The sequence below is a fragment of the Gambusia affinis genome, linkage group LG11 (genome assembly GCF_019740435.1).
Source record: "Gambusia affinis linkage group LG11, SWU_Gaff_1.0, whole genome shotgun sequence".
In the NCBI taxonomy this organism is placed as follows: domain Eukaryota; kingdom Metazoa; phylum Chordata; class Actinopteri; order Cyprinodontiformes; family Poeciliidae; genus Gambusia; species Gambusia affinis.
In genome coordinates, this window is record NC_057878.1 from 25,453,061 (window position 1) to 25,476,826 (window position 23,766).

The following is a 23,766-nucleotide window of genomic DNA, read 5'->3' on the forward strand; positions in this document are numbered from 1 at the left end:
CGTAAGCATCCTGGCTCGCACTTAATCCTGTCGGCTGGGCTGACACACCTTTTAATGGTAGCGGATCCCTTGTCCCAGTTGCAGAGATGTCCCTTGGGGCTCCTCTTCATCAGCAGACACTTCGTCCAGCTTCTGTCGAGTTTCTCGAATACTTGTATGCGGCTTTCTTCAGTCGTCGCAGCATCACGTCGCATATAATCCCGATGTAGGCTGTCCTGAAGTTGGCGGTCAGGGAGTAGTCTTGCGTCAGGGTCGCGGTGTCATCAGTATGTTAGCCCATTCCCCGACTGTTGCCTCCACCTCGAGTGTAACTCGGTCCTCCAGTCTGCTGGCCCAACCTCCCGGGATCTGGTACTCCTTTTGCCCGACTTCTGGTACATACGCCCGCCGTCCATCCTTAGCCTGGACGGGACCCCAGGTCAAGTCTCGAGCCAACCTCTCAGAAGATTTTTCGATGTCAAACGTCTCCGTCTCCTTCTTTTTCCCTCGATGTTGTCCCGTCCGGAGCGGCCTGTAATCAGCTGGAGGCTGCTTCGGGTCGGAGAAGGCGCTCTCGTGGTCGCTCTCTTCTTCCTCCGCTGCAGGATGTTCGTCCTCGCGCTGCTCCTCTCCGTCCTCTGCGTCGCTGATGTCCTCGTACCGCGGCTGTCGAAGAGGGTCCCATCGGGGGGAGTTCAGCGGCTGAATCTTGACCGGTTTCAGCAGTTCATCTTCCTTGTCAGCCTGCCGTTCGTTCTTCACCTTGTCTGCGTTGAATTTTTCCTGTTCACTGTCGCTTCTTTCAAACGTGAACTCTTTGACGTATTTCGCTGCTTGGGAATCGGCTCCGTCTGATGAGGCTCTCAGCTTTATCTTGATGGGTTCCACCACTTTGGCCTTGCCCGCCTGTGAGGTACTTGGAGGCGAGCTCGGCGGGATCACCAGGGGGTGCTTCTTAGCCTCTGGTGGGGGGTTGACCATGCTGTTCTCTATCGCAGCTGCCATTCGTATTCTTTGCTCCGTCTGAAGCCGGTGCAGACGAGGGTCGACCACCACCACCAGTTCCTTGAACCCGAAAAGATGACTGTTGGTCTTGGCTATGGTCACCAACCCGTTCTCAGCGACTGACTGGGCGGTGTTCCCCGGCAGCTTTGGTGTTCTCAGTCCTTGTACACTCACCACAACTCGCCTCATTCCCCCATTATTACCGGCCACTAGACCCCGCTCGAGGCCGTGCCAAATCTTTTTCCGGTAGTCCTCAAGGTTATCCCCCTTCTGGTAAGCGTCGATCGGGACCAGAATCACTGCCCCGTAGGGAAGCCTGTAGCCATTCACGATGAGGACCTTCCCTCTAGTTGCAGTGGCCCTGGCCGCTTCCCGCAGCAGCAGTGAGTTTTGCTGATAACTCTCTCCGGCTTGACGTTGGAGGTCCCCTCGGAATTCCCGGTTGTGAATCTTGTATTTGTGGTTGGCGAACACGATCAGTCCATCACCCTCGATGTCCCATGGGCTCCCAACAAGCTGAAACACCTTGAGCCCGGTCTGCATCTTGACACAGATGGCCTCCGGCGGCAGTGGGGCCAGTTCCTGGGCCATCCTCCAGCCGTCCGACTTCTGGGTCTTTTTCCTCGGTCTGTCGGTTCCCCGTAGTTCCTCGTCTGTGCTGCCCCCCGCGTCGTCTGAGCTGCTCTCCTCCCGATGTTGTGGCGGCGCCGATGGTCTCCTCCCTGTGCTGTGAAGCGTCGGGCGAAACTCGGACTGTTGAGCTTTCCAGCCGATCGCAGCCTTTTTCAGCTCGCCGTCCTTAACCATCTGCTGGAGTGCTTCCTTCGCCTCCTCTGGACGTGTCGGTCGAGGACTTCCCGGGGCCGATGACGGAGCCAGTCGAGATGGTCCTTCGTCGTCGTCCGAAGTCTGGATGACGAGTTCCATGTCCGCCGACCCCAGTTCTCCGACGGGGGTTCCCTTCCTGCTCGGGAAACAGGATGGAGCCTCAGCTACATCCGATTCCTCCTCTCTCATAGCCGGGGCTGATACTTGTCCCCGTTCCTTCTTCTCCTTTTTGTAGGCAGCCAGCCGCTCCAATTCCTCACGGCATTCCGTGTAGCGATTAACTCCCCTGGCATGGGGGTCCACTAGTATTCCGTCTAACCCAGCTGCCCGGGTCGCTGTCTTGACTACGCCGTCATATTTCTCAGACGGGCTGTAGATCGTTATTATCTCGTTGTCCTTCTTTTCCTCCAGAAGGTCAGCGAACCACTTCAGCCAGGCTTTAACTTCACTCTTTTTGCTGACCTTAACCGGACATGGAACCACACACAACCGTGTGCCATAGTCCAGTTTGGAGCAGCTGTAGATACCTTTGGTGTTCGTCAGGTGTGTCATCAACTCCGGTAGACCGTCCCGCTTCAGTGCGTAGTGATGATCATAAAACATACGCTGGTTTACTTCGGTCCATGTGTCTATCCCATCACCAAGTAGCAGCAACTTCATTGGAGTTCTTTGTAGTTGGGACGTGGTGAGCATAGATCGCCACTCTCCTTTACTTTGTTCGCCATCCTCGTGGCCTAGGCCACTTCCTTGTGGATTTTCTTGCATCGGTCCAACTTTCGAGTATCCATCATCTTCACTATCCATTCTTGTTCTTTGTCTTCGAGTTGCCTCTCCCCCAAAGCCTCTCTTATCGATATAGAGCAGGGATGGGTCCAGGCCGGGTTGGCTACTGGCTTCACTGTCTGGATCTGGTCATTTATCCTCAGTAGAAGCTTTCCCTCACCTGTATGCTATACAGTTACTGCGAGGGTTGTGACTGACAGCCCTATCAGTCACCACTAGCTCCTCTCCCTAGGAGCTAGCCACTAAGTGAGCTATTCAGAATCACACATCTGTTTTTACTGACTTAGTACCTGAGGCCCTCCTACTCCGTTGGACTTGGGCCCACCCAGGGACGCCATGTTTGTTACTGCGCAATAGCCAGCCCCGCCCTCTCCTCACGACTCCTCGGGCTGACTACTGAACCAGTTCTCTGTCTAACAGGTCCGGAAAATCTCTAAGACCCGGGTCTTACCCTGAATGTGATCTATAAGAGATAATCTGTTTAAACTGGTGGCGAAAGAGACACGTCTAGCACTGACTGCCTCCGATCCAGAAGTTATGACCCTTTTCAGTTAAGGAACAACCAACTGAGTAGCCTTCGCAGCTGTATAATTCCAATAACCACTTCTGTTAACGGCAGTTCTCTTTCTATTGTAACGGGCACTTGTTACCGGCTAGATTTTATTTAGTGGCTAAGATTTAAGCCCCAAGGTCATTATTTACACTCACCAAAGGAAAGTCCGAAGCCACCACTTTACTAGAATCATGCATACTGATTTTACTATAAATAGAAGAACTCTAACTCGAATGACTCAATTAATTTCAATGTCCACAACCTAATCAGAATTTTAATATGTATGTATTTATTAAGCAAGCTTTAGCAGGGGAAAAGACAGGTATACAGAATTTTGCTCTAGGATTACCATATAAAAGAAATTAATAAAATTTAGATTAATTCAACCTTCCTCTAAAAACTTCCCTACACTGTCATCTTTCTATCAGATAAGGCTTTGGGGTGCGGCAGAATCTCATACTCATCGGTGGGATTGGATCAGGGCAACAGAAATCCTTGTAGTCCTTGGTCAGAATCTTTGTCTTTGAATCAAAAAATCCTCTTCGGAACAGAAACAAAATGAACTGTCTGCCGTCCGGCCGAACAGCTCGCGATCAATCCTGTGACTTTTGTTCAGTTCCCCAAGTCCGTTGCGATGTATTTTGAGATCGTGGAGTTGAGTGCAGAGTGTGGAAATCCAATGAGGAACCAAGAGATTGGGTTGGTGGAACTCGCCCTTTGGTCCGGCGTGAGGAGCTCCGTTGTCCTCCTTGTGAGGCGCTTTTCTTGGTTCCAGGGTGTAGTCCTCTGCTGGTCTTCTTGCCGCTCTTGTGTAGAGTCTCAGCGCCGGGAACGAAGAACAATGTATCACCTTGGTCTCATGTTTTTATACTTTTCTCCCTCCCTGGGGTATACACCGAGGAAGGGAGAGGGAGAGAGAGAGACAAAGAACAGTTTGTGCGCTGCTTCATAGTTGCGTAACCCGCCCATCTGCAAATTTGGGCACTATGACTCACTCGTGAGGTAATGTGCTTGTAAATCTTGGGACTTTCCGAGAGCAATTGATTCCAGCTTGAGACACAATGACCCTATTGCAAAACTATGTGCTGGTGCCTTTTTGGGGCTTTCCAAGCTGCAACAGCAGCATGTGTCATAGCCTGGGACTTTTGGGACTTTCCGAGTTGCACAACGGCTTGCATCAGCCTCCACACCCCAACCTTATACTTCTCCTTGTTCTATACTAACTTTAATAATACAAGTTACTTCAATCATTAAAATCATATAAAATCTTAGTACATTAGATGTTTCGATAATTACTTGAATCATATAAAACATCAGAACATTAGATGTTGCGATAATTACTTCAATCATTAAAATCATATAAAACATTAGTACATCAGATGTTTCGATTCTATTTTCTCGTTACAACATTAATAGAATACAGAGAACACATTCTCATACAAAGAGTACACAATAAGCAATCATTTTTAATCAACATACAGGGCTGCCACAATCTTCTAGGTACTTTATGATCCGTTGTTCTGCATGTGCCTGGACTGATCTCAAATTTACATACATTTTCATACCAGAGTTCTTGACAATGTACAAAAACAATAATACACGTTTCTCACTTATCCCCTTTTTTTCATTTTTACATAAAACCAACCTCGTAAATATTTTGTAAATATTAAAGGGCCTTACGTGCATGGTTTTTAAGCAGGGGCTACACCTGTTTAATATTTAACTTTTTTTCACAGAAATTTCATTTTGGACCAGAATTCTCCTGATTATGCGGATTTTCTTGGTTCTGCTGGGTTCTGCTGTTTCTGTGGGATGGTTTTTTAATTTTATACCAGGCAAGTCCCTTTTTATGACAGTATTAATGCTAATATCTGGCATGCTGAGTGTTCAATGTTATGACTGTAAGAAACTGAACCCACATCAATATGCTTTTGATGTGGGTTCACATCAAAACCCACTTTAATAATTTAATATTTCTTTTTTATTCCATAGGAATATATTTAACATTTTTAGGAATTGCTGTTGTCGTGACGGCTGTTCTTGCTATTTCTGCGGAGATTGTATTTCATTTCAAAGACTATTTGCTACCAGGTGAGTCTTTTCTACAACAGTATAACTTTTTCAAAGAGAGCAGTCTTAAAAGAGTTGAAATAAAAAAGTTCCTGCAAAAAAAAGATTGTTCAACAAATGTTTTTAAATTGTGCTTCTTTAGGTTTTAGATCGAGCCTAAAACAATCCAGCTCAGGTCAAGCCCATAGGTATTGTGTTAATTAAGTTACAGGCTCAAACCAGAAGTGATATTTATAATGAACCTTTTACTGCCTTTATTTTTAGAACACCGTTTGACAATGCAGTGTAACTTCTCCTGTTTTTAGTTTTTATTTAATGACTTTCAGCTCCATTTTTGCAGCTTTTTGAAACATGGGACTCCAGTGCAAATCTTCTGAGATGTGTGATTGAAGAAAACAGATCAGAGCAGAGTTACATGCACATTGTGCAGTGCTTTGCACAACTAACTTCTCTACCTTTCTTTTTTCCCTCTTCTTCTTCTCTACTTAGACTATAATAAGTAGATCTATATTGTGCATTCTTGTTTAGTTTTCTTTGTGCTATAAATATGCTTATCAAACTCTGAGCCGATCCGAATGTAAGCAAATAATTTTGATCCAGCCTGAATTCCAGGTAGGTCAGGCTGTAAATCTAAACTCCACTTCACAGCGACTGTTCACATTGTAAGCATAAAATTAACCTTAAACTTGATCCTCTTAACTCAGCATGTAAATACGATACACACTGTAACTACAAGTCCAACTTGTTTAAAAGGCTCCTGAGATTTCTATGTATTAGTCTCAGATCAGTTATAGAGTGAAAGATCTGCTTCTGTGTAACGCTACCCTGGTATATGTGGGCATGGATTAATCTACATTTTATGAGAGCAATAGAAATAATACAATTAAAAATTTTCTCCTAATGTTACAACCTTTTACATAAAATCTCCAGCTTGATAAACAAGTGTTGGTAGTTGGGGGGGAATTGCAGAACTGCAAACTGTTTACTCAAAACAAGGAGACAATTAAATTTAAGAGACATGTTACATTTAAGCAATCACTTGGACATGTTCAAAAACGTTGCTGCCTTTTGTCCAGATCTGTACTGGGCTACATCTAATATCTAATATCTAGACTGTCTTTTTTCATAGAAAATTCAATTTGGATCAGAATGCTCCTGGAGTTGTTGTTTATGCTGGTTCTGTTTTCCTTTCATGCAAGTATTTTTTCTGGCATCCAAGGCTACTCAAAGTCAGGTACGTCTATTTTACAGCTGTATAAATACTAACATTAACTCTGATGTCCTTAAATTGTCCTTAGATTGTGTCGAAGAGCTGATCTGATTCAGAAAGCAGACCAAAGTTCAGAGTTGCAATGATTCTAGTTGTCCTTTTATTGTTATGGGCTCAATTTTCTTACATACTGAGTTTTCATTGTTTCTCTGGTCAGGAACTGAACCCATATTGACCACATTGTACCTTTGTTGGTGAATAAACATCAGGGGCGTAACTATGATCTCATAAGTGAGGGCGAGACATTTTTCAGATGTATACTGAGGGAGTTATTGTCCTCTTGCATCAGTTGCACATCTCCTCACTGACTATGTGTTTTTACAGCCCCAGTAAAGCAGTGTTACAACCCCTCCCCAAGACCACTAAGGGAAAATTCTGGCACTGGGTGTAAGACAAAAATCAGTAATCCAAACAGTTGATGTTAGTAGCAAAAGATTTATTTATTTTACAGTTCAGTAAAATCTTAGTTTCAGGTAAAACCTCAATCACAGGTGACAGGAAACAGAGACGTTACATATTTCTTTACTTTTATGTGTTGTGTCACTGGCCTGTGTGTTCATATCTAAATCTAGAAGCTTGTACACATAGATATTTTTGTCACATTTTGCCACATCATAAATATAAATGTGTTAACTTGAGATTTTGTGTGATATGGTAAATTGTCTGTACTTTATCTGGACTTTTGGATAAAGTCAGAAACACTTCATACAACATTCAATCCTTCACCCACACGATGATGGTGGTGAGCTACGTTGTAACCACAGCTGCCCTGTGACAGCAGGAGAACCAGTTCAACATCACAACACTGTTTAATACTGATAAAAACAATTTTGAAAGTGTGCATCCTTGAAAGAAAGCTGACATATAGAATAATAATTTTTCAGGCTAATAAACTTTAATGCATCTCTACTGGACATGTCTAAGATTTTGTCTTCATGTCTTTCCATAGAAATATTTTCAACTTGGTTTGGAATCGTCATGATCTTCCATATTCAGGTGTTTCTTGTCTCTGAGACTGGTGACCTGCATTTTCATTTTCGAAACAATCTGCTGTCAGGTAAGTTTATTTTAAAACTGTATTTAATATTCAACAGTTGCTGGCATGCAGAGTTTGCAGTTTGATCAGAAGCTGAACCCACATCAACCCGAATGTACATTTATGGCTGAAAGAAAACACAAATATACATATTTTCACATTATTAATACAAAAATAAATACATTTAACTGAGTCACAGAGTAGTGCAGTATGGTCAAGTAGAAGACGCTGATAATTATTTGCCAATCAAAAACAATACAAAAATAGAACATGTGGCATGTATTGGTATTCACTGACTTTTAATCAATATTTTGTAGAATAATTTTTCACTGATGTCTTTTGGAAATTTGTCTCTACCAGTTTTGCAAGTGATGAATTACTTTCATCACTTGAATTACTAAAGACATCTTTATTCAAACTGTTGAGGAAACTCTGAACAAATAATATTTTGCATAATTATTATTACATTTGTCAGAAAAATATAAGAGGTAGTCAGCATGTTTTATTATTTTTTCCCTCCAGGGTGTCTTTTGTGGGCTCTAGTGTCCCATATAAAAAAGTAGGACAGAAAAGGGGGAAAGATATGCGGTAAATATCGCCGGGTTCGAGAATCAAACCTGCGATGTTTGGAGGAGGCCTCCAAACATGGGTCACACTATCCCCCTACGCCACCATGGCGTGTATGTCTGGGCATGTATGTCTAATATTATCCTGATCTCCATGTTTTTCCATAGATATGTCAGATAAGGTGAGAATTTTCCTGGATTTGCTGGTTATGCTGGTTTTGTTTTCCGTGGATGGAGGCCTCTTATTTTATTTCCGAGACAATCTGATGTCAGGTGAGTCTCTTCTAAACAATGTCAACACAAATGTCCAACATGCTGAGATTTTCACTGTACCTTTTACAAATTTTGACGATATCAGATAGTGAACCATTACGATGATACAAGAAGGTGAAAGACGCTCTGGAGCTGTGATGGTTTTATAGTCATTTTATAATTATAGGCTGAGTTTTTATGTCAGGACTGTACACAGTTAAAATTTACTTTAATTTGATGGATGAAATTAGATCTAAGCACATAACCGTTTTCTTAAAGTTCTATTTATATGGCCCTTTTGATTCTAGAGGGCCATATAAATAGGATGAGCTAGGTTTGGCCCTAGATCCTTGAGTTTGATACATTTGAATTAAAACATGCCTAAATACACACCTAAAGGGACTATGTTTTTCAGCTGACATGGAACCACCTTGGGATTCAGAATTTCATCGCCAAGTCATTTACCTTGTTATAGTAGTGTTATGAAATGCTGCTGAACTTGACCATCAAATGAAATGTTGATAAAACAATGACTAATAAGTAAAAAATTAGCATTACACTGTGACATTTTAATCAATGTAATGCAAAGGCATCATCACATGTATTTTGCCAACTATTTAGTTTTAACTATATCTAACTGAAATTTGTTTTTGTTTTTCTTTTGCATAGAAATTCCAACTTGGGCCAGAATTTTCCTGGTTCTTTGGATTCTCCTGGTTTTTAGTGTTCATGTGGGTCTTTTACTCTTTTTTCGGCAAAACTTTATGTTAGGTAAGTTTATTTTTACAGCCATGTCATTGCTAATATATAACATGCTTCCAAGGTTAGCATTTAAATTATAAGTTAAATCATATGTGTTCAGAGTGAGAGAGAGAAATAATACTTTAATATTTTCTGTCCTAACAGATTATTACAAAGTGCTTCTGTGTCTGACAAAATTAATCCTAACATCTGATTGGCTAATCTGAAGAGCAACTTGGATGCAGAGCAGAAACCTCGTTTTTAGTTGTTGCATCCAGACTGAGTGACTCTGTTTCATTCGACTGAGAGATAAAACAAACTAACAATGTGCTACAGGATGTGATAATCAAAAAATGATAATGATAAAATAACTACTAATAACAAAGAGAACAGAATGTGAAACTTTAGTATTTTAATCTTCCTAATCCAGTTTTTCACCAATAGGCAAAATACATAACCAAGTATAACCCATAGTGTTAGTCAGTATGCTTTCCAATGTGCTGTAGAGGATTAAACTGAATAAGAGAGCACATTTCTCTTTACTTCTACTAACCTTTTTGAGTTTAAATCTAATCATGGCACAGATATGTGCATTTTGTTTTGATTAAGATTCTGAATTTGAATAACAGAATTGCTTTTAAATGTGTCCATGGATGATTTATCAAAGTGGCAACCAAACTGTGAGACAAGGTGTGTTGTTGATGGGACCACAATTAACCGTCTCATATGTGCAGATTATTTGTTTATCTTTAGTCCTTGTGCAGTTATTTCAACAGTTATTGAAATCCAGCTCGTTATCTGGTCACATTTTGTACATTTTGTGACTATTGTACATAAAAAGCAGTGAAGATCCAAAGCTTTTTATGACTTCTCTTTATCTGGTGCTGTTATTAAAGAGCTGCTGTTAAATACCTGAGCTTTTATGTAACTGATGATCTGACTGTTGACATGGATCTAGTAATCACGACTCTCTGAGTTAAACAGAATTCCTGAAGTTTGGTTAAGAAGTCTTTTCTCCAGGAATATCACTGAGGCTCCATTTCTGTGAACATCAACAGAATCATTTCTACTGCAGCTCATCTGTTTGTTGTTCTCTTTGTTTTGTTCTTGCAGTTTACAGGGTGGAGGTGGATTCAGGAGTGGAGTCTGTTCTGTTGCCATTTCAAACTTCACTCCGTCTGCCTAAAGAAGTCCAGGTAACATGGACCAACAGCTCTGACAGAATCATCCACAAGGCTCAGGGGGACTCGTGTGGCTTGTTAAGGCTTGAAGAACAAGACTGCCAGTATGCAGACAGAACAGAGATGGACGAAACATTTACACTGGGAGACCTCAGTTTGACATTGAAGAATCCAACAGACAGAGACACAGACAGCTACACATGCACCGTCTCTAAGAAATCAGGAAAAATCCTGGTCAAGAAAAAAGTTCTGCTCAATGTCAAAGGTCAGTATAACAGATAAAAAGTGGCCTATGTCACATTTTAAATCACAAATCACTGTATATCAACATTTTCTTTAATAAAACTAGGGGAGTTTTTTATTCTGAACCTTCATTTACTGAGAGGTGGAGTACAGCCTGGCCGGGTCACCAGACCCAATTTAGTCTGTGTAAATTAAATATTAAATAGATAAATTTTATTTTGTAACTTATACAAAGGTCCATTTGTATTTATGATTTTTTTAAATAATAACTTTTTATTGTGAAAACAGCATCAAGAACAGAACAGCAGGGTTTTTTTCTTCTTTTTTTTTGGTGGTTTGTTTTCAGATTCTAAATTTGTTCTCTTCTCCAACCAGCTGGACCCGACTCTCTCATCGTAGCCATTGACTTTGGTTCAGGATTCAGCGGCTTCGCCTTCAATGTTAAACCCAGAGAGGAAGGAGGTGAGACCCAGATAAAGAGATGGAGTAATGGACTTGGACTAGACACCCCAAAGACTCCAACCTGCATCCTGTTTGATGAACATGAAGAATTTATGAAGTTTGGTTATGAAGCTAAAACAGCATTTACCAATATGAGAGAAGAAGAAGAAGCTCAGAAACATTATTTCATTGAAAACTTCAATATTGCTATCCAGGGAAAAGTAAGTACAAGTAAAGCTTTGCAGAAAGATCTCTTTTATTTTTTCTGCTGTGTTCTTTATTTGGTAACCTTCTGATTTTAAATTTGTTAGTATCTGAATTATCTGAGATAGTTTAAACCTTCACTTGCGCTCCTCAAAGTTTTCCACCTGCCATCATGAAATTAGGGTTTAGCTCTGTAGGTCCCTAATTTAATTAACATCTCTTTCATTTCATCCTGTACACTTTACAAAAGGGGGAAAATAAGCTGACGGTAGACCTTTATATCTGTGTATGAAGAATATAACCACCTTTTTTCACCTTTAAAAAAAACACCTATTTAAAGATTGAAGATGTTTCAATGAAAACTCTGAGAAAGACTTGTCTGAATAAAGGAGCACTTATTTCAAACAAGCCCTTCATGGATTGCAGACAATCTGGTGAGAATTCTGAATATATAATAATATAATTTATAAAAAATAATCTCCAATGAAACTATGACATAGTTTCTCTTTTGAAACTTTCAGACCACACCAATTCAGTAATATTTTTGACAATCCACAACTCATGGCACTAACCTTCACCTATTCTCAAAGTGCACTGCAAACAAACAGATTTAATTTATGTAAATAATAATATTGTCAGTTCAATCCAATCATGCAGTCAGATTAATTTCAGTTCCATATATTCCAGTTTAATTCTGGTTAAGCGAGGCCCCCAAGTTCAGTTTATTGTTCCACCTGATTAAGGTTTTCTAACTAAGGAAACCCAGGTGACTAAAATGACTCACTGATTTTGCAGCAATCATTTCTGCTGAACAACATTGATTGCATTGACAAAATGCACATCAAGTCAACTGTTTGTCCATTTAGGTCCATCTGGTGGTGAAGACTCAGACAGAGATAGAGAGACAGAAGTAACCATAGTAGCGCTGAAGTTATCTTTTACCTAGCAACCACGTACTGCACCCAGAAAATCCATGTGAAGCAAAGATTTACCAAAACAGAAAATAGGTGTTCTGATGTTCAGATGTGTCAGATTCATGAGTTATTAGAATAAAAACGTTTCCTGTTTAGCTCCTGCAGTTTTTATAGTTTTGCTAACATTTGTGAAACTTTAGCATTTATCTGCAGAAACACAAATGTCAAACAAATATTTTCTGTTGTGTTAAATCATTGTTAACATCTACAATCTTCCACATTTAATTCTCTGAATATCTAACTGACAATTTCCTTTGTCCAGTGTTGAGATATTGATCTATTCCTTATCTGATGTCAAATAATTGATCAGTCTTGCATATTTTTCTTTATTTAGCCAGGCCCCCAGCATGGGAATGCACTATTATGTGACGCCACAATCTGATTCCCTGTTACTTTCTGATTTATGTAAAACCAGTTATATTGTTCAGGAAATGATTTTATGAAACATTAGAATAACAGTGATTTATTTCAAAACCAAATTCGGATCAGAGAACTAGAGTGAACATCTCAGCTGTCGTAGCCTTTAAATGAGGTGGTCAAAGTGTTTTGGTTAATCAAAATTATCAGTATCAAAAGTGCTCATTCCCTGTAAAATCTAAAACATTTGCTGAAGCTTTTGCTTCTGTGTTTCCTGTGTACAACACTTTGGAAAAGCATGGACTTCATTTAATTTGGCATTTAACTTAAAATTGCGCAGTTAATCCACCTTACCAGGAAAACTGATGTATTTTAATCAAAGAAAATACACACATAGTCCATTTTTTAATTTTTGAAATCAGTAAATTGTTTTTTGTCCATCTTTAAATCTGTTGTTTTTTGTGGTGCCAAAGAAAGTAACAGTTTCTGCTTGGACTGGCCCTCAGACTGCAGCAGTTTTCCATCTGTACTTCTGACAAACTAACCTGTGTTTTAATACAAACTAACAGACTGAAACTAATTCCCAGGACATCAGCAAGCAGACAGTTAAAGCAGCAAATGGCAAGTCAATGAAGGTCCTGAAGGTTTTTACAGAAGTTCTGAGATTCCTGAAGGACGATGCTCTGAAAACCATCAGAGATCCAGAAGGTGGAGAGTTCACAGCATCTGACTTCACCTGGGTGCTGACTGTTCCTGAACTCTTGGAAGAGTCCACTAAAGAGTTCATAATAAAATCTGCAACTCTGGTAACATCATGTTTTTAAAGTCAACAGCAGCTCTGAAATATTCAGCAGAATCAGACGTTTGGTTTCTCCTCCAGGCTGGTCTGGTAACAGACGACACTAAAGACAAACTGATGTTTGTTTTGGAGTCAGAAGCAGCTTTGACCTGGTGTTTGAAGCTTCAACCTGATGGTTTCATCACACAGAACCACAGCAGAGACTCACAGGATCAACCTGCAGGAGCAGCAGAACCTGCAGGAGCAGCAGAACCTGATACCAGCTGTAACGGTACCGTGTGGATCTATAACGTCTAATAAACATTTAACAGGTTTTGGTTTGTTTTATAGGACAAGTTCAACATATTAATGGATTATTTAGCTGATCTATTTTTACTAACCATGTTAAATCTTTTATGTCATCAAGCATTTTTTTATTCAAATCTAACCAGAGTAACCACAAATATTTATTTCATCTTTTAAGGAAAGAAAATCAATCCAAATCAATGTTATTTTCTGTAAAAAATAAATAAATAAATAAATAAAATCCTCCTAAGTCTAATAACTGTAAACTAATAACTGCAGTCCAGCATTTGTATTAAATAAATCTTCTAAATCTCTATAGAGGAATTTTGGCTGATGCTTATTTGCAGAATATTTTTAATGCAGCTGGATGGTAGTGAATGACCTGCTGGAGGTCATGTCACAGATTAAAGCCCAGATTTGCAGACTCATGACTTTAAACCATTCAGAGGCAGATATGCAGAAGACTTCCCCCAACTCTTGGGGATCATCATCACTTAAACTCAATGGTTCTGACCTTAAAACTTTCCTATAAATGCCATTTAGCTCAGTCACTTTCTAATTAATTAGCATGGATAAAATATAATCAGATCTGAGGTTAGCAGTGAAACTGAGGCAAAAAATATGACTGACTGGTTAGCTTGGATTTAGTCTGAAACATAACAGAATTTAATAAGTTGATGGTCTGACTAGCTATTACAAACAGGACATTTGATTAAATTGATTATCACAGTATATATTATTATTGATTTATTGCCCATCCAAAGGTTCTACTTGCAGTTTTCAGAAGTAACTGTCTTTGTTTGTTAAGCTTAACTTTGATCATCAGACAATATATCTAAGTTAAAAACACACATCAGTGATACTCAGAGGAAGGTAGACCAGAAATTGTCAGTTTTTCATGGTAAAACTCAGTGAGGTTTCTGTGTTTTTACAGATCCACCAGGAAGTCAGGAGGTTGTAAAGTTTATGACCAAACCAGAAGAAACTGTAGTTCTGCTGGAGACCCAAAGAGACGGTAAACGGTACCTTGTTGTCGACTGTGGAGGTAAAAGTTACACAACATTACTAAAGTTTTAAAATCTTTGTGTTCACACACTAAGAGAAACGATAAATGTGTTGAAGTAATCTATTGATTAAAAGTGATGTTTTGATTGAATGTGACTTAAAATGTGCAATAAGTTGTTTTTCGTATATTTATCCTTTAATCTGTTTTATTCTCTTCCTGTTTGTCAACAGATAGAAACATTTACTTTACTACTCATGAAGTCCTGGAAGGAGGAGTCCTGAAGACACTGTATGAGGCTCCTAAAGACAATCTGGGGGGAAAATATGTGGATGACAAATTCAAAGAGTTCCTGAGAGAAATTTTCTCTGGAATCTGGAATAAATATGAACTAAATTTCCCTAATGAGATTCAAAAAATGATGTATGATTTTACTCGTTTCAAACAGCTGGATGAAGATGTTCAGATCTGTTGCCTAAGTAACCTGAGAGACGAAGCTCAGAAACAGAAAGAGATTGAAACGTTCTTTGATTCAGTGGATGGAGCTTCCTGGGATGATGGATCCATCAGAATCTCAAGAGACAAACTGAGATCTTTCTATGAAGAGAGTCTGCAAGAAATCACCAAGAAACTCAGAGAAATATTAGACAAAAATCTCAACATTGGTTATATTGTGTTAGTGGGAGGTTTGGCTGAGAGCCAGATTCTACGTCAGCACATCACTGATGAGTTTGGACCTCAGTATAAAGTCCTGTGTCCTCTTAGACCCCAGGAAGCGATCCTGAAAGGAGCCGTAGAGTTGGGGAGAAACCCGAAGTTGGTGGAGTCTCAGAGAAAACGTCCAGCTTGGTTCAAATGTTTATCATGAGATTCAATTTTCTTTATTTGTTCTGAATAATTCAAACAATGTGTATGGGTTTTTTTGTATCTTTGTTTTTTGTCTGTTTTACTAGTTGATACAATTGTAAAACTTTTTCCATGGTCCATCTTTTGTTGTTTAGAACCAGAAACCAATAAATCAGTTTTACCATCTTGAATTTGTAAACTGAATTAAAAAGAAGTAAATTTTTATTTAACTTGGTTTTCTTTTGTTGTAGTTTTTATTCTTATTTTGAGTCATTTGATTTTTGCTTTAGAAGATTAGTTTGGACCTGAGAGGTAGGTGTCAACATGCAGGTGTGAATGTTTGAAAACTTGAATTCCCTGATTGATAAATTAGTGTTGCTTCCTGGAAGTTTAATTGTTTTTCTAATTTTATTAATGTGCTGCTTAAATAATTAGAGCTTTAGAAAACTGATAATTGATTTATAAACCATGTAAACCGTCTTGAGGTGGTTTATCGTTCATGTCTTATATTTATGAGTTGACCTTTTATTAGAAAATGTATGTAATATTTTTTGGAATAACTATAGTTTTCTTATGTGTTTAATGAGCATGTAATCATTATACACTATTTCAGAAAGAATAAAAATATATATAAAATATATGAACCACTCGTTAAAACAATATTATATTATTTCTAATACTAATTCCACTCAACATTTCCTAAAGGCAGAACCTGTAGTAACACTTTTATTCACTAGATGGCGCACTTAAAGCAGAAAAGAGGGAGATGGTTTAGGAGCTGAAGTAGGTGCATGAACAACATGGAAAGTGAAAGTGAAAGTGAAAGTGACTTTCATAATTATCCAACGCGGAACAAGTGAGGCGACCTTAAATGGACACCGTAATCAAATTTAAACAATTTTTTGTTTTAGTCTGAGGAAATGTTAAAATTAATCATTAAGAAATCCATTAGTAAGGATTTGACGTTTGTAAATATAGGAAGATGAGGCTGTTAGCTGCGTTTGTGTTCCTCCTGTACGGTAAGTAATTTTTTTTCCCTCCATGCTCATAAATTTATTTAGCCAATCTTTTTTTTTTTTCTTCCTTCATAGTCATTAAACAATTTTTCATTTACATGCTCAGGAATACTTAGAAATTTATATAATTTTTTAAAGCAGAAGAATCCATGTCTACTTCTCCAAGTTTATTGTAAGTTGTGTCATTCCTAAATAAGTATAAATAAAATATGAAAAATAACAAGTATCTTCACAATAACTATGCAGGGACGTTGTAGGATTATGTCTGAAAACGGTTGAACAGCACATAGTGTTGAAGTAAAACCTAAATCTCTGCACATAACTTTCGGCATAGAACCGTGGATGTTTTTTAGAACTATTTCTCAGTTTTCGGGACTCAACTCCTCGACTTTTTCCAAAGTTTTGCTCCACCACGGTGAGGTTTTATGTTTATGGAATCCTTTGCGTTCTGCAATTCCTTCTCGAAGCGAGGACGTTTTTAAAAACTAGACTTCACGAACGTGACGCCTTCATGGAGTAGAACTTGGCTGAGCCACTTCTGCCTGGCAACAGCTTAGTAATGACAGCACTCCCGTTAGGGACCGTTAATAAATGTCAAACACAGAGAGAAAACGAAAATAAAAATCGAAACCTACCAGGTAATGTGACCAAGTGACTCCAAATCAAAGAGTTCTGTTAATATGCTAAGCCAGTTAGACAAATCAATATTTTACATATTTTATAGCGTTTAATAAAATGTTAATATGTTCATGAAAAATTATATTTTTATCTTCACAGGCTTCAAGGTATTGTGATATAGAAAATCCAAAACAATGGCTAATTTATTTAAACTAAGGAGCCACAACAGTTTATTTGTGAGCTTTTAGTTGATGTCCTATTTGTTATTAATATATTATTGACAAACTATGAGTTTTCCAGGTAACATGAATCAAAGACTCCAATTCAGTGCTGAGTTGTTCTGTGGTGCATTTTACAAACAATATGCATTTACTACATTTGTTTACATTTTTTTAGCAGAATTACACAGGAAGGCAATTAATGAAACAGATTACTAGCCAATAAATCTATTCTAAATACTTAAAATTCTACTTATAAATTAACCAAAAAATAAACAAACAAAATAAACTAAATAATATAAATTCTGAGATTTAACTGAAGACAGAGAAATAGCTCTTACAAGCATACTATTGTAAATATTGAGAAGAATGTCCGACGTTTCCATCATTTGGCTACATCGATCATAACAGTTGTCTTCTGCTGTTAATCAAATTAATCTAAGATTCAGTCTCTCTCTGGTGTTTCCTTCGTGAAACTGCTTAAATACATTGGAAAGAAAGAGAACTTTGAGGCATTAATATTATAGTATAATATTAAATGGCCAAAAGATGAATCTTTGACTGAAATGTATTTATACTCTGATTTAAAACTTTTGTGTTTGTCATTTCAGCCTTTCGAGAATCTTTTACAATAAAAGTGGAGGTTCAAGAGGGTGCAGAATCTGTTGTGTTGCCTTGCCAGTTCAATCAAGTATTGGAAGAGGTTGTTACAGTGAAATGGACCCGCCGTGATCTTAATCCCAGTATCGTCCATCAAAGGCGAGAAGGAGACGACCTGCAATTACAAAATCAGCTTTTCAATGGAAGAACATCAATGAGATCTGATGCTCTAGACTCTGGTGACTTCAGCCTTACACTGAAAGACTTTCAACCTTCTGATATTGGCAACTACATCTGCAGCATGATTGATGAAGACGAAGAAAAAACACTATCAGAAGTTGAACTGCAGCTAAAAGGTCAGCTACCTGAATGCCGGCTAGAATCCTGCATGTCTTTCATATGTGTTTATACATATTACTTTCTCCTTTTTTGATACATTTTATAGTTAATTTTAAGCATGAATTTTGAAGGAATGCAACAAACAATGTCCAGGCCTGGAGATTTTATTATCACTATGATCACATTTCAAAGGGTCTACATACATTAAGCAGATTTTCTGTCCTCTCTGCCTGTAGCCTCCTGAACAATATGGTTTTATTCACCAATAAAGATTTGTAGAGAGACAAACCTAACCAATCTATTTGTAGAAATAATATATTTGATTCTTTTTTTTTCTTATTCATTCATGACACTGTTTAATTAAGTAGGAATGCAGGGAACTTTAAGGCAGTAATATTATGCTAATAATATAGAATTAAATCGTCCAAAGATTAAATGTAATGTAACTGCAAGTTATCTATTTTTAAGACATTTAAAGCATGTATTTTTCTTTTCCTTCCAGCCTCTCAGGATTCATTGATTAAAAAAGTGGAGGTTCAATGGGCTCAGTCTGTCGTTCTGCCCTGTCAGTACGGCCAGCCATTAGAAGAGATGGTTACAGTGAAATGGAGCCGCTTGGATCTCAATCTCAGTACTGTCCATCAACGGAGAGAAGGAGACGACCTGGAATCACAAAATCAGCTTTTCAAAGGACGAACATCAATGAGAGCTGATGCTTTTGACTCTGGTGACTTTAGCCTCACTCTGAGTGAACTCCAACTTTCTGACAGCGGAAACTACACCTGCAGCATCATTGATGATGAAGAAAAAGAATTAATACTGTCAGAAGTTCAGTTGCATGTCAAAGGTCAGTGGTTTTGCTCAAGAAAAGCATATGGCATCCTGATTGCATTCTGACTGCTTGATGCACTTTATTAAATATAAAATAGACAAGTTAACAATTATGGAATCAAAACTTCTCTTTGAATCACTTCTAATCATTTTGATTTTCAGGAGTGTGTGAACGTATGTGTGTGTTTAGTAGGTGTGTGTGCAAATATGTTACCTGGAGGTGCAAAATTGACACACTATCCTGTTGAGGTAGAAATCCTGTTACACTCTGTGCCTAGTAACTGCATTGGACTCTATCAATGCCAGACACTCTGAATACAGCAGTGCTCCTCAACCTGGAGCCCTATTTGTCTTTAAGATGTTAAAATTCATACAGAGAATGAAAAATCACTGCAATGCAGCAATTTGAATGGTAAACTGAACACAACCATCTTGCTGTGTGGCTTTAACTGAATAGAATGTATGTAACTGACTTTGACAGTCACTATTGTTTGACCGTTCTGCATGTGCAGATCCTCTGTATGTCTGTTGCCATATATATTCTTACTTCTGAGTTTTTCTGAAATGGTCCGTTTTCCAAAAAAAGAAATTTAAAATTAGCGAAAAAACACAGATCATGAGGAATAAAAAAGTATATTGCTTGGCAGATAATCTATTATCTTGCTCAGAGATGTTAACAGACGTATCATTTCCAGTTATCTTTTGACTCAATCAATCAAATTTTATTTGCATAGCACCTTTCAGTCAAAGAACACACAGTCAACAACATTACATTTTGCACATCAGATTATTGATCAATGTTTCATGATTATGTTTCAAAAGCAGCTCTTAACAGCTGAGTTTTTAATCCAGGTTTAAAGGAAGTCAGTGTTTCAGCTGTTTTACAGTTTTCTGGAAGTTTGTTCCAGATTTGTGGTGCATAGACGCTGAATGTTGCTTCTCCATGTTTGGTTCTGGTTCTGGGGATGCAGAGCAGAACCAGAAGACCTGAGGTGTCTAGAAGGTTGATACAACAACATCAGATCTTTAATGTATTGTGATACTAAGCCGTTCAGTGATTTATAAACTAACAACAGCATTTTAAAATTTATTCTCTGAGCTACAGGGAGCCAGTGTAGGGACTATAAAACTGGTGTTATGTGCTCTATCTTTGTGGTTTTAGTCAGAATGTGAGCAGCAGCATTCTGGATCAGCTGCATTTGACATGTGAAGATAATCGATACGACTGAAGATAAATGCATGGATGAGTTTCTCTACATCTGGCTGAGACATTAGTTCTTTAATCCTGGAAATGTTCTTCAGGTGATAGAAGGCCAACTTTGTAACTGTCTTTATGTGGCTCTGGATGTTAAGGTCAGAGTCCATCACTACTCCCAGGTTTTGGGCTGATCGCTGATTTTTAGTTGTAATAACTGAAACTGTTCATTGACTCTAGATCGTTCCTCTTTAGGTCCAAAAATAATAACTTCAGTTTTGTTTCTGTTTAGCTGGAAAAAGTCACATGCGATACCCAGTATGCGACTTCTGTCCACTTTGATGAGAAGTTACCTATTGACACAAAGAAATTCCTGTTCTTTATGTAAGATTCAAACCAGCTGAGCACTGGACCGGAGAGTCCAGTCCAACTCTTGATTCAGTAAAATGTCATGATTGGCAGTGTCAAAAGCTGGAACATGGAACTATATGTGAACAGTCCAAAAAGTAAAAATAATAAATTTTTGGGAATATGGAGAGTGCTTTCATATCTGCATATATTTTAGACATGAAAGGCTCTGTGTGTTGGTGTAAATTAATGTTTGCGTTTATGTACTAACATTTACTGATTTTGGCTGAGTTCTTTGTACATTTTAGGATTAATATGCTGTTTCTTGTAATGAACAAGAAAATATCTGACCTTATATTAATGAGACTTTTAATCTGACTTTTCTGTATTGGATGGTTGTGAATCAAAGGTGTATAAACTTGATTTTAATTTTTAAAATGCAGCTATTTTGACACAATGTGGTTCTCTAATTAAGTAAATTCTAAATATATGGGGGGGGGGGGTTCCAGCTAAGTCATTTTAAGGTACTTCATAAAGGAGACATACAAAAACAGCTCTCCAAAGCACAAAGGTTTTGCTCATTTACATTAAAAATACTACTAACAATTTCCCAATGTTCAAAGATTATTCTAATTTTGAACAGTACAATAGAGACAATTCTGTAAAATATTGGACTTCTCAGAAAAATGACAGTGAATGTTCTGGCCAAGCATGTGTAAAATCTAACTAATATCTTTTCTCCATAGAAATTCCAACTTGGCTCACAGTTCTCCTGGTTCTACTGGGTTTACTGGTTTGTGCTGTTTCTGGTGGCCTTTTATATCATTACCAACATAAACTTGGATCAGGTAAGTCTATTTTATAACCACATCTATTTCTAACATGTTGGGGGTTTTGTAAGTTTAATTTTGAAAGCTGGACAATTAGAGACAACGAGCTACTAGCTGATGCAGAAACGTTTACCATGGTTTCATAGGCATCAATGCTGACTATGAATGTTATATGGGTTAGATCTCTGACATGCTGAGTATTTAATGCAATGGTCAGAAACTGAAACCACATTAACCCCAATATACTTTTATGGGTGAATGAGAACAATTTACAGTTTTATAATGGATAGTAGTGTAGGTTATTATCTTTATTAACCTACATTTTGTTATTCCATCAACCCATCCATTCATATTTCTTGAAACTATAGCATCCCTCCTTCAATCAACATTTTTCAGATTCATGTGGCATCTTGCAAAAATATTCATAGCCCTTTTAACATTTCATATTTTTCTACTTTATAAACATTAAGTTTTTAATAGTGTTAAATACACCTCAGAGATGTACTCTCAGAAAGTTGGTGTTGCTCATTCTCAATACACCAACACCAACAGGAGATCAGTGGACGGTGCTGGTGGCAGCTCTCTAGTCTAGACAGTTCTGTTATTAGCAATTTGGATGCACAAAGCATAAATACTTTGTGCTTTACTCCTCTTGTATTTATCATTTTACATAATTTTCTTTTGTTCAGAGTACTTTAGTATTGCTTCAGTAGCTCATGTAAAATGGTGCTTTGCTGCATTTCTTTTGTTGCCAGCTGTAAAATAATTGTGAAGCTTTTCTTGTTTCTTTCCCTCTTTATGGCTTTATTGTGTCACAAACTTAAGTGCACAGTTAAGAAGTGCTGTTTAATATCACAGTAACCAATTTGGGTGTGCAGTGAGACTGATCTGAGTGCATATAACTATGTGAAGAAACAATAAATTGAAACTTGAGTGTTTAGATCTCACATACACTTGTATGTATGAGACACTCTTGGTTTTGGCCAAATTTGAGGAATAAGGCATAATGGAACAGACCACTGGGAGGGTGGGATCCACAGAGAGACTCCAAGTAGGCCCACATAGGAGATTCAACTTTTCCTTCAGTAAAAATTATACTTTTGTATTGAGTCTATTCTATGTTGTTATTTCTAATATGATTACTATAATGAGGATTTTTTTTTGCAAGCCAGATTGTTACTATCCCTGTGTACAGTGTGTGTCATGCACACACTGCATGAAGCTACAGCATAATCTCTGAAAGTTGACAATAATCTTGTCTTCTCTACATTAAAGGAGATTTTTGTCTCTGCACCACATGGCCAATTGGCTCACCTCATCCCTGTAATTTGATCCATCAAGGACATATAGGTCTTTAGTGTGCAGGGCTAAGTGAAGGTGGTGGAGATCCACAGTGGACTAGTTAGCTCAGTATGAAGACTAGTATTGCCGTGATCTGCTTCTCTACAGCCAGTTTTGCTTGTTTACCCCTGGTTTCTGAGACTTTCCTTGATTGCCATCAGCTGTTTTCTATTCTTCTTCTTCTTCTTCTTCTTTGTGATTTTTATTGCCGGGTGGCATCTAACGTTAAGATGTATTATCGCCATCTACTGTGCTGGAGTGTGGACCAGAATATATCCTTTTAATGTAAATTCTTACATATAATCATGTTACCTTCAAAAATGTAATAACTGCTTTATTTATTTTATGTTTAATTAAAACCTTATTAAGTTTTAATGTCTATATCATATTTCCTAATTTCTTGTTTTAGCTTTTCTCTCTACTTACTGTATATCAAATGTAAAGTTTTATTTAATCCAGTATGTCCAAGGCGCAATCTTGTCATTACTTGCTCTTTTCGATTTTCTCCTATTATTTCCAGTGTTGTATAAAGTACTAAAAAAATTTACTTAAGTAAAAGTACAAATACATGGACAAAAATGTACTCTAGTAAAAGTAAAAGTACCACATTAACACTTTTATTTGAGTAAAAGTAAAAAAGTACTGGCTTTTAAAAATACTTAAGTATTAAAAGTAAAAGTACTTCCTGAATGCATTACTTGATCTCTAATACAATATCATTAAGTGTACCTATCATATTTAATTTTAATACATGAAATATGTGCCATTTTAATTAACAATACCACAGATAAAGCATGTTTTTAGTGTGTTTACCCTCTGTGACAGTGTAGATTTAGATTTGTGATTCTATGCATCATAATTTCAGGGATGGAAGCATCTTAAATCCACATTCCCATAAAAACACCTAGATATTAAATACTGAGAGCTGAAATAAATTTAACCAGTATCATTATCATTTCAAACTCTTCTTCATTCTGCCTTGCTTCCATCTCTGTGGCACAATCCACGGTGGTT

The 23,766-nt window shown here is 38.0% G+C and overlaps 1 protein-coding gene across 4 annotated transcripts in view; it reads left to right on the forward strand.

Annotated features, from left to right (window-relative positions):
* Nucleotides 1-23,766, forward strand: part of LOC122839734 — a 155,605-nt gene that overhangs the window by 50,385 nt on the left and 81,454 nt on the right. For 2 of the 4 annotated variants that reach the window (XM_044131648.1, XM_044131647.1), the window contains exons 8-17: nucleotides 4,885-4,983; nucleotides 5,141-5,239; nucleotides 6,348-6,452; nucleotides 7,438-7,545; nucleotides 8,259-8,363; nucleotides 9,012-9,113; nucleotides 10,197-10,529; nucleotides 10,883-11,169; nucleotides 13,053-13,289; nucleotides 13,364-13,553. In XM_044131648.1, the coding sequence (XP_043987583.1) occupies nucleotides 4,885-4,983; nucleotides 5,141-5,239; nucleotides 6,348-6,452; nucleotides 7,438-7,545; nucleotides 8,259-8,363; nucleotides 9,012-9,113; nucleotides 10,197-10,529; nucleotides 10,883-11,169; nucleotides 13,053-13,289; nucleotides 13,364-13,553 (1,665 nt within the window). Of the gene's footprint in view, nucleotides 1-4,884; nucleotides 4,984-5,140; nucleotides 5,240-6,347; nucleotides 6,453-7,437; nucleotides 7,546-8,258; nucleotides 8,364-9,011; nucleotides 9,114-10,196; nucleotides 10,530-10,882; nucleotides 11,170-13,052; nucleotides 13,290-13,363; nucleotides 13,554-14,501; nucleotides 14,613-14,803; nucleotides 15,897-23,766 lie in introns of those variants that run through there. The other 2 variants (XM_044131646.1, XM_044131649.1) reach the window with 2 other exon arrangements.